Source organism: Botrytis byssoidea, assembly GCF_014898295.1.
Source record: "Botrytis byssoidea strain MUCL 94 chromosome Unknown BBYS_012, whole genome shotgun sequence".
Taxonomy (NCBI): Eukaryota; Fungi; Ascomycota; class Leotiomycetes; order Helotiales; family Sclerotiniaceae; genus Botrytis; species Botrytis byssoidea.
The window spans coordinates 720,588-733,254 of NW_024065853.1; the positions used below are offsets into that span (position 1 = coordinate 720,588).

At 42.2% G+C, this 12,667-nt stretch overlaps 5 protein-coding genes across 5 annotated transcripts; 2 read left to right on the forward strand and 3 right to left on the reverse strand.

The window, feature by feature from the left end:
* Window positions 1-296: 296 nt before the first annotated feature.
* Window positions 297-1,966, reverse strand: EAE97_006633 (uncharacterized protein; the record flags this gene model as incomplete). The annotated part of the gene is made up of 3 exons (XM_038877146.1): window positions 297-404; window positions 461-1,594; window positions 1,673-1,966. The coding sequence occupies 3 exons, from the start codon at window positions 1,964-1,966 to the stop codon at window positions 297-299; spliced, it is 1,536 nt and encodes a 511-aa protein (XP_038732078.1).
* Window positions 1,967-2,786: 820 nt separating this feature from the next.
* EAE97_006634 (uncharacterized protein) lies at window positions 2,787-4,073 on the forward strand (the record flags this gene model as incomplete). The annotated part of the gene is made up of 6 exons (XM_038877147.1): window positions 2,787-2,936; window positions 2,993-3,117; window positions 3,173-3,420; window positions 3,474-3,591; window positions 3,643-3,710; window positions 3,766-4,073. The coding sequence occupies 6 exons, from the start codon at window positions 2,787-2,789 to the stop codon at window positions 4,071-4,073; spliced, it is 1,017 nt and encodes a 338-aa protein (XP_038732079.1).
* A 1,987-nt stretch (window positions 4,074-6,060) lies between these two features.
* On the forward strand, window positions 6,061-8,694 carry EAE97_006635 (uncharacterized protein; the record flags this gene model as incomplete). The annotated part of the gene is made up of 1 exon (XM_038877148.1): window positions 6,061-8,694. One exon carries the CDS (start codon window positions 6,061-6,063, stop codon window positions 8,692-8,694), a length of 2,634 nt encoding a protein of 877 aa, XP_038732080.1.
* A 937-nt stretch (window positions 8,695-9,631) lies between these two features.
* On the reverse strand, window positions 9,632-10,251 carry EAE97_006636 (uncharacterized protein; the record flags this gene model as incomplete). Its single annotated transcript, XM_038877149.1, has 3 exons — window positions 9,632-9,782; window positions 9,862-9,992; window positions 10,135-10,251. The coding sequence occupies 3 exons, from the start codon at window positions 10,249-10,251 to the stop codon at window positions 9,632-9,634; spliced, it is 399 nt and encodes a 132-aa protein (XP_038732081.1).
* Window positions 10,252-11,406: 1,155 nt separating this feature from the next.
* EAE97_006637 (uncharacterized protein) lies at window positions 11,407-12,130 on the reverse strand (the record flags this gene model as incomplete). The annotated part of the gene is made up of 3 exons (XM_038877150.1): window positions 11,407-11,545; window positions 11,685-11,815; window positions 11,963-12,130. The coding sequence occupies 3 exons, from the start codon at window positions 12,128-12,130 to the stop codon at window positions 11,407-11,409; spliced, it is 438 nt and encodes a 145-aa protein (XP_038732082.1).
* Between the last annotated feature and the right edge of the window lie 537 nt (window positions 12,131-12,667).

Consider the following 12,667-nt stretch of genomic DNA (forward strand, 5'->3'; position numbering starts at 1 on the left):
AAGATTTCTGTCACGAGGCAATGGTCTGTGACGGAGCTCAAGGAGTGAGAAGGTATCAGAATTAATATTTATGGTATTGTGAGCATATCAATGATTCAATTCGGTCGAACGCTGCTTCTATGTGTGTATTGTACAATCCTTTATGAAAAGTGACCGTCTAATATTGGTATGTAAAATTTTCTCAATGGCTAAGGTGAGCGCCTTTTCTTAAATTTTACTCAATGTTCACTTGATTCCAAGATCTTTGGTTGCATTTAGTGTTAAGTTTGTTATTTTCACAGTTTAAATGGCCAAAACTAGACTGTTGCAAACTTTCGTCTCTGGATCCTTACGTCAATGTCACTTTGTCTTACAAACCATGAATTCTGAACTTTCCATTCCTTTTGAGGGTCCACGAGAGAAATCTTGTATTAAAGTCAGTTTCATGGATTGAAGAAAAAGCATGAGCGGATGAACTTACGTCATAGGTCAAAAATAACGAAGGAATCAATTTATATATCTCAAGGATGCTGATATTTCTCCCGAGACAAATTCTTTTGCCAGCACCAAAGCTGAGATCTGCTTGTCTCATTGCGGAACGACGGGATTCATACTCTTCTTGCGTCTCAAGATCTTCATATCGAAGCCAACGTTCTGGAACAAAGGATCCAGCATCTTCACCAAATACCTTCTTGCTTTGGTGAACGGTCCAGGCACTCATGCCCACATTTGTTCCTGGAGGCAAGAAAGTACCATCGGGAAGGGTGAGGCCACTCGCGGGAACGACACGTTCAAGTAGGAGACCTACACCTGCAAAATAGCGGCTGGATTCCCTGATTACGGCTTCAAGATATGGTAGCTTAGCTGCGTCTTTATAGGCAACAGGCACGGACAAGTTGGCATTGTCTATCTCCTGCTGGAGCCTTTTGTATACTCGTGGATTTTTGAGGGTGAAGTAGATGATTGCTCGAATAGCGATGGAGGTGGTATCAGCACCAGCAAGAATGTTGACTAACATGTAGCCAATGACTGTGTTATCATCTATCATCTCCGGATTCAAACTTTTGAGCTCTAGAAAATCATCGAGCATATCTTTCTGATCGACATATTTTACATCGACACCTTTTTGACGTGCAATGGATTGCTCCGCGCAATATGCTGCGGCTTTGTCAACGGTGAGCGGTCCAATAGGCCACACTGGATTTTTTGCAAGCCAATGGTCCAGAGCAGGAAGCTGTCCAATTACGCCAAAGTAGTCGTTGATTTTATCTGATACGTCGAGATAACCTGAATGATCACAGGCAGCGTCCAGGAAGCCCATCGATCTACTGAAGGTGACTTGGCCGATAACATCCCATGCAAAAAACACCACCCACTCATCTATTTTACAAGTTGTCCCTGCGTTAGAAGCATCGACAAACAGCTCATCGAGGCGTCTGAAAAGATGATTGATCGTGTGATCAACCAGTGGCTCCAGCGTCAGTATATGACCCATCTTATACAACTTTTGAACCGGCCGTAACATCTGACTGTGCATCTCGTTTGTTTGAATACCAAAGACAGTTTTGATGGTTACATTTCCTACTTTGCTATCATTAACCGTGTAGAAGTCGCTCTATTTACCCGTTAGTAACAGAGGGAGATAATTTCAAGAACCATGATAAAGCTGATTGACTATAGAGACTAATCATACCTTGAGAAAATCCCCCTTGAGGTTGTAAATGGTGCGAACAAGATCTGGATCATTAAGGCTGACAAGGTTTGGGCCGATTCGTACAGCTTGTCCATATTTTTCGTGAAGGAACTTGTGTGTGAGCTCTGCTCGGCCATTATAGGTGTCAATCAAGCGCCAGAAATTCGTGAATTTTGCTAGAAATGGCCCGGGGATGCTTTTTAGAGGAGATGTAAAGTAATACCAAGCTAAACAAATCCCGAAAATGAAGATACTTGAGAGAATTACCTGCAAGACAGACATGTCTGACGCCATGATATAGCGATCCGGAAAATGAAATATGAGAGAAAGGCAAATGCGGGGCTAGTATCTGTGATGGAGGGTCGGGTTTTATACAGAGATGAACAAGCAAGACATTGTAAAGGTAGGCAATGTCACAATCAAGATGTGATAAATGGAAGCATAATCGAAAATACCCCTGGCCGACTTGCAGTAATGCATAGATTATAGATATGCAGCAGTCTCCACTAACCGTTTGTAACCCACATTAGCTATACAATAAACTTTAAAATACGGAGATTCCTGTAGATTAATTCCCTCACACTGTTCGCCAACTCAAAGGGCGGCACTAAAAAGTTTTACCGATGCAAGGATGCGGCAGGGGACAATTAAACGATGCAACATCTTTCTGCGGATCAAGTAAAGTGAGCCTGCCCCCATGCCATGGATAAAATGATGGTGTCGAGAGCAGCAGTGTTTGACCGTACACTCTGAATACGTTTAAATTCTTAAGAGGATCTACCAAATAGCATCGACAACAGCCCCAAATGGCGTTAAGTTATCAGATTTAATTTCTAGCCGAGGAGTTGAGGATTAATGAACAGTACCTGGGGACCAATAGTCAACAAGACGAATTATTTAACGTTCTATTATACCACCGAAGTGGTCACTGAAATTACCAAACGATTTTTATATGGCCGTGGTTCTCGATTGGAAAGCATAACTCGGACTAATATTGGGCTCGAGTTTCAGGTATTTTCGATATGAAAACACGCATTATGCTTCTCTATATACCATATAAGAGAGCCCTACTTTGGAATCAATTCAGCTAAATCACTCTTCTCTCCAAGCCAAGATGACTATAGCCGGTAAAGGGCCTACTATTGTTGCGGTTATGTGGACGGAGACTTTTATAGCTCTTATCGCAATCGGTCTTAGACTCTACACGAAAGGATTCATCACGCGAAACGTGGGATTTGATGATTATCTTATCATAGTTAGTTGGGTGAGTTGAGGTTCTGTAGTGACTTCTTATTTTCGGTACTGAAAATAGATGTTTAGTTTATGTTGATGCCATACACAACAGCCTGCACGGCAGCTGCAACTCAAGGATTCGGTCAACATTCTTCGGATCTCACCATCGAAGCTTTCGCAAATGCCACCCGATCGGAGATTATTGGACAAACGTATATCTTCACTTCTTTCCAATAGTACAAACAACAAATCTAAGATATATTTTAGGTTCTGTATCATTGGCATGGCCACTAGCAAAGCTTCAGCATCGGTGTTCTTGCTGAGACTTGCCGTTGTCGAATGGCACAAATGGATTCTCTACACCACCATGTTTGCGGTCACTGGCATCGCCATCATATGTGCTCTGTTTGACTTCATTCGGTGTGATCCGATTGCCCACGTTTGGAACCCATACATTCCTGCCAAGTGTTGGGTCTCCACAGAACAATTTACTGCCATCTCAATCACTGTGGGAGGTGAGTGGTACAATTCCAGATTTCATCCCGCAATATTGGCTAATACCTTGAAGTCACCTCCGCAGCAGCAGATTTGATCCTCGCTGCGCTACCATGGATTATACTTTGGAAGTTGAATATGAAGAAGAAGGAGAAAGTCCTCATCACATCGTCCATGAGTTTGGGAATTTTGTAGGTCGCCTTGCTGGCACAAACCGTAGTCATAGACTTACATTCAAATAGTGCTATGGTGTGTGGTGTGATTAGAACAGTGAACCTGAAGGGCCTCTCATCAAGGTCTGATTATTCCTGTCAGTAAATCCTCGTGGCCAATCATCCATAGCTGAATTACTAACAGTCTCTTAGATGAAACTATAGGTCTAATATTATGGTCGTCTACTGAACTAATGATTACGATTCTCACTGCAACAATACCCACTTACCGACCACTGTACAAAGTCCTGAGAGGCTCACTATCAAGCACGGGTAGGCGTTCCAGTCGAGGATATCGACTAGACAATCTAGAAGAAGAAGGAAAAAAAGATTTACCACCCCCTGCCGTAAAAAGACGCCCCAAAAATGACACAACTTTAATGGCGACGGCTATGAGTGATGATGAGCACAATGATTACCTTAGTGAGCGAGCCATACTAGGACGTGGCAACGGAAGATGATGCTCAAACTCTTGAAGTAGCAATACATAATTAGTATATGAAGTTAGAAAGAATACATACAAGAGGATCAGAATCAAGCGAGGAAACATCTTCGAGCGTTGGTTATAAGAAACAATTACCAATATAGCGCGGGTCAAAATTTGTTTACATTGCATGAGCAACGCACAGTTTCTTGACGGCAAATTCTCAAACCGCTAACACGTAAGATTGTCACCAGGACTTATGGAAATAATCTGTAAATGAACGTAAAGCTGAAGTGGCGCTGAGTATAACCGAGGCATCAAAGACCTGGATATGGCTCGGACTAAATGTGAACTCCTGGCCTGCACGTTGTCTCCTTTTGGGTAATGCGACATCATACTGGAGGTTATACAATGAAACAGGATTTAAATATACGCCGATACGCATGGGAAGAGAAGAAAATAATTAAAAGTTAAATTTACCCGGCGCTCATGGCTGATTCGACAGAAAGCTGTACGGTAGATACTTCATAGAGTTTAATTGTGGAATTGGACCCCCACTCGCACCTCGAACATTACTTGTGTTGCCAGAAAGTATATCACACCGAAGCTAGATAGATGCACATACCACAAGATGGCAAACTGCGAGAGGAGTAGTCTTGTTTTCATAGCGGTAGACCTGCATGCTTCCTGGCCACAGGAGTGGATTGCCGGTTTAAGTACGGATAGATAGGTTGTCGAATACCTGATATTTACTGACTTGAACACTAATAGTAACCACTTTCCGGTCTCCGAGGCTTGGCTCATGTTCATTATCCAATCGGTACGACGTATATTGTGATTACCAAGACATGGAATTGGGCGTTGCCTGTCGGTTTTCAATCATCCTAGACAAATTACCCGGTCCTCTGCCATTCAACATATGCGGGAAGACTAATAGAGAAAGCACTAGATAGGTAGGTACCAAACTGTCGGGAAAATCTTGTAATGTAATTGTGACCGGAAGAGTTACTTACCAATTGCATGTATCAGCCAACCAGTTAAATTTCTCTTTATTTCAGCAATAATCTCTCGTTTAGGGTATTTTGTCCTTCAATAAATTCCATCGAAACAAATATTTGCTTTAGACATTTGAATCCTGTGTTATAGAACCGCACGATCTACTGTTCGTTTGGCAGGTAAACTTTTAGAATGGTTTTACTGGTTATGTAGACAATATCCAGGTGATGCATTTATGGAGCTGTCGTGGGGTCTTAATGTGCACCCAATCACCCTTGTCAAAAATACAAGCAACGACGGGTGCAAGTAGATCAATATTTCCAACGGTTAGTGACCGGGTGTTGGCCAGCACTGCTGACCTGCGTATCCACTCTATTACCAGGATTCTTTCTGGGCTCTTATGCAGGCATTTAAGCAAAAACAATGAGCCGGTTTAAACAGCTTTCGATCCATTTTCTGTACCAGTCGCGAACGAAATACAAGTCATATTTTGAACGGGTTCTCCGAGTTCTGCACCTCTATGAAAATATCTAGATGGTCTTGGAAATCTTCCCCACTCTGAAAAGTTTGATATTCATCAGGTAACTTTACCGACTGCATTCTTGCATCTTCGAAAACAAACTTCTACTTGTAAAGACCACTCGAAGCAATTCTGTAGCAGGTATCCATTTAGCTTGCTCCGGAGTGAAAGCTACACCGAAGAGATGAGTGCTCAATTGAGTACGGCGTTTGCGAAGGGTATCCACTAAAAGCCCAGTTCAAAAATGGTGATCCTCAAGAACTTGTTCTTATCATAGCTCTCGGGATATTGTACGCGATATTTGGTCCGAAGTCTCGTGACTTGGTGTTATCTGACTTAGTAACAGACCCCGCGTCAATACAGTTGACGCGTCGTGTCATCGACTAATTATAGATCGCTTGAACATCTCACTTCCAACGTCCAACCTCGGCCTTGAACGACGTCCAACATCAACCATTCATTTATCCCCTTCAGCAATTCGCAATATGTAACGCAAAAAGTCCTCAAAATGCCGAGCAAACAACGCACTTTCGAATTGGTGGATGCGCCAAAAGTCCATCGACCAATGACCAGTAAGCAAGCAAAAAAAGCATACCAAAAAGCAAATCGAACGCCACGGATAACGAAAGCGGAACAAAAGCGACGAGATGCCGAAGAACTGGCGAAGCATAGGAAAGCATATGAAAAGGAACAAGCAGCTGCGAAAGCAAAAGCGGCGAGAGATAAAAAAGCTGCAAAGGCATTAGAGCAGAAAGAAGAAAGGAAGAGACAGGGGATACCGGAACCCAGCAGACATGTCCGCCCAAGTCAGTCGAGGATTTCTTTATTTTTGAAGCAGGGGACCAAGAGATTCCAGGAGACGTCGAATACAGGTGAAGAATCTGAGGGTACTGTGTGCGACGATTTGGATGACGAACCGCCAGCGAAACGAGTTGCGCATGATATTTTCGAGGAGGACGAGGACGAAGACGAGGACGAGGATAAGGATGAAAATGAGTATAAAGTCTTGTCGAGACAAATTACGCGTCGCAATCTCGAGTACAAAGATGAAACCCAGAAGGAGCACCTCGCAAACAAAAAGAGTGATGAGGATATAGTCATTTCGAGGTCACCAATGCTACCAGAAGATTCCGAGGACGAATTTGGGGATTTTCCGCCCTTGTCAGAAAACGATATTTCGTTATTGGACACTAGTTCTATGCATTCCACTCCAGTAAATGCGAACCTAGGTAGGGCTAGATCTGCGGGTCTAACAAGACCCCCGTTTCATAAACCTACCACCCCGTTCAATGATGAGCAAGAGTTACCACGGATGAAGAATTTTGAAAGGGAACAAATTTCCCCCGATGACGCATTTGAGTTGGAGAATTTACTTGATTCTCAAATCCGTTCTGAAGCAGCAGATGCAGCTTGCAAGTCGGATAGTAAACAAGCAGTATCAATTGACAAAGAGATCTGCAGAGAGAACATAAAATCGATAACTCCTACGTCAAACAGGCTTGTAAAGGATTTTGCGGAGGAAAGAGAACTTCTTTGGCATGCGCCTATTCATGGTAGAAATAAATCAATTTCCCAATCCGCACATATAAGATCACCATTACGTCTTCCCAGGGCTTCAGCCACAAAAGTGACGCATGAAAAGCAAAATAGCTCACACTCACGCAGAGTATCTCATGATCGTCTACAAGGTCCTCTATCTGATATGACTGGCGATAAATCTTCGATACCAGGGACAAATACACGCCGCGATTCCAGGCCGTCAAATAGAAACCTACCTCCCGCAAAGAAATTACTGGATGTTGCTCCAGCTATGTCAAAGTCTGCTACTGCCATTGCATCTGAGAGTTCGATCTCTCGAATAACCGATTTGGGTCAGAAGGCTTCGCGAGAGGGATCCGTTCACTCTCTTGTGCCCAAATCTCATCAGGTTAAACCAGAACCGGTTCAAAAACCCCCTGTTCAAGCCCCTGTTTCCAATTGCTATATACGCCCCGCACTCCAGGAAAAATCTATCAACATGGGTCCCCCAGCTCTTCCCCAGAAAAGCAAACTTGGAACGACGCTTGTTCCTCCAGTCAATACCAGGAAAATATCTGACAATTATAGTCTTCCACCTTCCACACAAGCATTTCTTGAATCTCATCTTGATGACTTTTTTCCTAGTGCAACTCAAGAAGCTAGAGAACTATGTGAAGAACCCACTGCACCTCTGCCTTTTACAGGCTTAGAAGGAAATTCTGCACACCAACGCCGCGAAGAAAAACAAGGATATTCAAAGGATAGTGTTCCTACAACTGCTGATGATGAATTTGGAGGCATATTATCTACGCAGGAACTCAAAATGTTTTCGCAGGATTGGGAAATGTCTGATTCAACGCCCCAAAAAGGAAATGAAAGGGAAAACACCGTTGGATCTCACAAAGAGATATCGGTAGGAATAGAAGACCTACAAAGGTTCATTTGCAGCCAAGATTCAATTTTTTCCAGTCAAGAACTTGCCGGACTGGAGAATGTGTCAAAACCCAAATCACCGATGGCAAGCCCATCACGGCTGTCACAAGCTCAAGTATCCATTCTCAACCACCCGCAAGGTCGATCAGCAAGAATGCAAAGCCAGTCAGCTGAGTCGAGTACTCCACAAATTGATCCAGAAATGGAACTTACGCCAAAACCAAAAAGATCACCTTGGTTCAAGGAGAAACCCGAAGACAAATTTAGTAAAAAAAGATTTTTCACCGAGAAACCAGAAGATTTGGAGGCTGCTGCTTTAGCGGAGAGTAAGAAAGCATGGGATGAAATCAAAGAGGCGACTTCATCCAATAGACATAACTTTGATGATGACCTTGAGCCCGAAGTAGATGAACAGTTTAAAGCTGCGCTTGCTGAAAGTAAGGAGTGGGATGAGGTATACAAAGCGGTTCTTCCCACGCCTACACAAGGAAAGTCTAGTGAGAGGAGCAGATATGAGACGGATATTGAGGAGGCAGAATTGCAAACACCATCACGAATAATAGACATGCAGAAGGGAGCGAGTGCCATAATGAACGAGACACAACAGTTTAAAAGGGCAGCTAGTGTTGCTAGTACCGATTATGGTGATGGAGAGGTTTCCGATTGGGACGGGGTGTTAGATGGGCTTTGATAAACGTGTCAAAAAACTTTGAAAATATTAGGGAAGAATCACGACTTATGGGTATTGGCAATATTATGGTTTGGAATGGATATGGGTTTAGATATGGGTATATATACGCGCTGGTTTGTGTTTCAGCATTGGTATTGACATAGATATGTACATTGTCTTTGCGCGTCGCATATTATAGGATACTTACATACATAGGGGCGTTGGATTATCTGTTTAGCATGGTATCATGGAAGGTGTGGAGGCGCTTTTGTTTGCATTTTTCTGTGATAGGATGTTTGCGGAGGAATGAATTTGATAGGGTTACTTGCATTTCTATGCGGAGTCTATAATCAATTAGCGTCTGTTTTCTATTTTGGTCATTGCGTTGCGGGTGGAACAATCAGAGAATCGATCTTTTGAAAGACCCAAATGCTTTAGTAGGACAGTAAGGATCACATTATGATACCACGGTGTGCTTTTTTCAAATAAGTAATTAAAGACAATGAATCGTTATCTCATATCCCGTATTGGATTGCATCAGTGTACAGCCTAGAATTACAGCGTGAAGAGGGTTGGACAAGATCTTCGGGGCTTTTGATGCTCTCCCTTTCTGATTTGAACCATCATGATGCATTATACAGACACAATGGAAGCAACTTCGAAATCACCATACAATTTGCTGATAATTCGTTCGGTTTCCGTTCAATTTCTTGCTGCCCAGATTCCGCAGACTCTATCTGGATCTGGGGATAAAATAATACCTCGAATGCCTTGGATTAGCTCCGATGACAGCACCATAGTGTCACAGGTAGTTCACAATGGAATGGCAAATTAGATAATAGAAATTTTTAATAAATTATAACGCGGCAAAAGGAGCACGAAAAATTGCAAAACAATATACTCCCCCCTCCCTCCTCCCAATACACCACTCCGAAAAGAGTTCACATGGATAGCTATCTTATTGACCCAAAGTAAACCCCACCAAACTACTTCCACATTTTGCACTCTTCCACCCCAAGCTCGATGTTAGCTTTGTAGGAAGACCCTGGTTTTGAATAAAAGGAATAGGAGTAATTGAGAAAGCTGAAGGTGTCGTGCAGTCATCGTCGCTGATTGAGTTAGAGTTAGAGGAGATTAGTTTTGTCTTCCGCAAATCAAGACGATAAAGGAAAGGGAGGAAAGAATTACCTGTAGAAAGAGCAATGTGCGTCGCGACAGAAAAGAGCGGAATTGAGAGTATTTCCGAAGATTTGGAATGGGAAACAAAGGGAATATGCGTAGGTTGCTGCTAAGTCGCCGTCATAGCTTGCGAAGATGAACTTTGAGATAGTTAGTTTTTGGGCAATGTTGGAGGTTCAGTTAAGATATGATGGTTAGGTGGGAACACGATATTTAGATTTGAGATAATTAGATTGAGGAGATTGTGAGAATTGAAAGTGTGTAAGGAAGAAATCATATTACATTATTGGCGTTCTGAGCTTGACATGAATTTATTGTGTCAGCTGCCGTTTGAGCATTGGTGGTCGTATAACTCGCGAAACTGAGGAATAAACTTGTGAGGGGAATGGTAATCTTCATTTTTGTTTATGAATTATAGCCCAGAATCAACGAATGAGAGATTCGAGACAAGGGCTGGATGATCAGGAGGAGATTTTGTTTGTATTTTATGATGGGATTGGCATTTCATTGAGGGGGAGATAGCAAGGATTTATACCTCTTCAAATTATCCATTAAAGCGACCTTGAACATATCGATTCTGGTGATGAAGCTATGTTGCCAAGTCTGTGAACAATTATTCATAGAACTGTCGAATCATATATCGACAGAATGAAATATCGACCGAGCTGGCAGCGAAGTGGTAGACTGGGAGTTAATATGTTCAAATGATATCTGATATTTTTGAAGAAAATCGTGAAAAAAAGAGTAAGTAAAGCCTAAAACATCTCAAATGGCCCTCAAATATCACTTAAACATTCATTATGTAGACACTGTCTCGTCTCTTAGAAGAGTATTTCTGCGCCTGACATCTCTCGAAACAAAGTTTGGTAACGGTAATTTGAGATAGTGCTACAGAGTGAAACCAAAAATAACGAGCTGAGAGGTAAGATAGTAGCACGGATCGATACAGAGAAACGTGAAAGCGTGAATGGACGGTTTATATGGGCATAGTTAGTGTTCGGCCACGCCGGTAGATGTCACAATTGATTGATCGTAAATCTTCAACGACGATCTGAAGCAATGTTACAAGTGAGTACAAAGATTCCCGAGTCCTATAATCTCGATAATGGTGCAATGGTGAGAAAAGTTTTAGACACCATCAACATTTCCTTGCTACAAGCCGCTTCATGGTATTGACATGAATGAAATGTTTCCGCTTGCACATACCATTTGTCACTTCAACATGGCACTCAGACGGTGATTCGATCGCGATTCTTAAAAAGATAAACCAAACAAAGACTATTATACTGAAACGCAAATTTCAGAATATTTAAGCAACAGTAAATGAAGGTGTAAAGATTTGAACCAGCTTGAGCTTCCAATCGAAAAGGACTTTGGCGGGTATGAGTTTCTTCAATGACGACCAACATTCATTTTCTGAAACTCTAAAGCCTTTTCCCATACCGATAAATGTGAGTACCTCCCCCAGATATGTAGCAACCATCTTCCATATACAGCAATCAACTCAACACTTTATCAAATGTTCCCAATGAAAAGCTTTCGCTCATCTAAGGATTAAATTGGCAGATCGAGAGGGAGTTTTTGACAAATCGCGCCCTTTCCTAAGACTGTTGTTACAACTCCCGCTGGATTGACCAAAACTAAACTCCTTGGAACTGTGAGAACAATGTTGGGGTCGGTGCAATCATTGCCGCTATTTTAAGAATTTTAGTATATTTTCTGGTGAAGCTTGGAGAAGGAGAGTTGAGAGTCCAGGATGTGAGCACTTCATTCGAGCTCAAAATGGCAACCCGAAAGGTGGAGTGTGATAAAATAGAAAATTTGATACATACGAGCAGTTTGTGCAGATGACACTTTTGCAGAAAACGGCTGCCAATGCGGTACTGCCATTTACGACGTAGGGATAGCAATCACCATAATTATAGGAGGTTATCACATCATTATCATATTGAACTCCGACATACTAAGAGAAACATTAGTAAGTGCGATGCATATCTAGGTATCAAGTAAACTATGGCAAGAAAGTACGGGCCAGCAATTTTGATGAAATATGAAGTCCTATTCTGGCTTAAGATGCAAACGACATCTGAAGGAAGACCAATTGACTTACAGCATTCGGGCCCGCGGCTTCACAGTAATTGTTGAGGACTGTGTAACTGGGGATAACGGATGATGATTGAGTAACGGAGGTATCCCTCGATGAAAGAACGGGAAGAAGAGGACTAGCAGTAGCTAACGCACCGAAAGATGCGGCAATGACTGTGGAAAAAAATCTCATTGTGTAAAGTCCTTTTTAAATCGTGGAAAGATATTTCTGAAATGTCAAGGTAATTGGAAAGATGAAATTCTCTTCAAGTCCTCGACATTCATACTTATACTTCTGTAGCTTCCGAGATATTGGCTCGGAATTGATCCCCACTAGGACAAAAGATTGAAATCTTAATCGCTTAAAATGATTAGATGCTTAATAGGTGTGAGACATATGAATGAAAATCATGATTCAATTCTGCAGTACTACTCAGTGGCTGCTCATGTGATGCAAAGAGGCGGGAAATAAGTTCAAATAACAGGCAAGCTTCCTGAAATCCTTCAGTATTAAGCGAAAAAGAAAAAGTAATTTTCGTGGAGGTTGGCGTGTGATCCCGCACTTGACTCATGTCTAACGTATGGTGATTATGTGCAATGGGATTTGATCGCTCTAGCATCGATGTTTTGAGCAGTCTCCAGAATTAGATTTCAAGAGTCAGAAAAGAATGTGAGATCTCAGATCTCCGCGGCATATATCAAGATGGAAGTATGTTGATGAAAAGTTTAA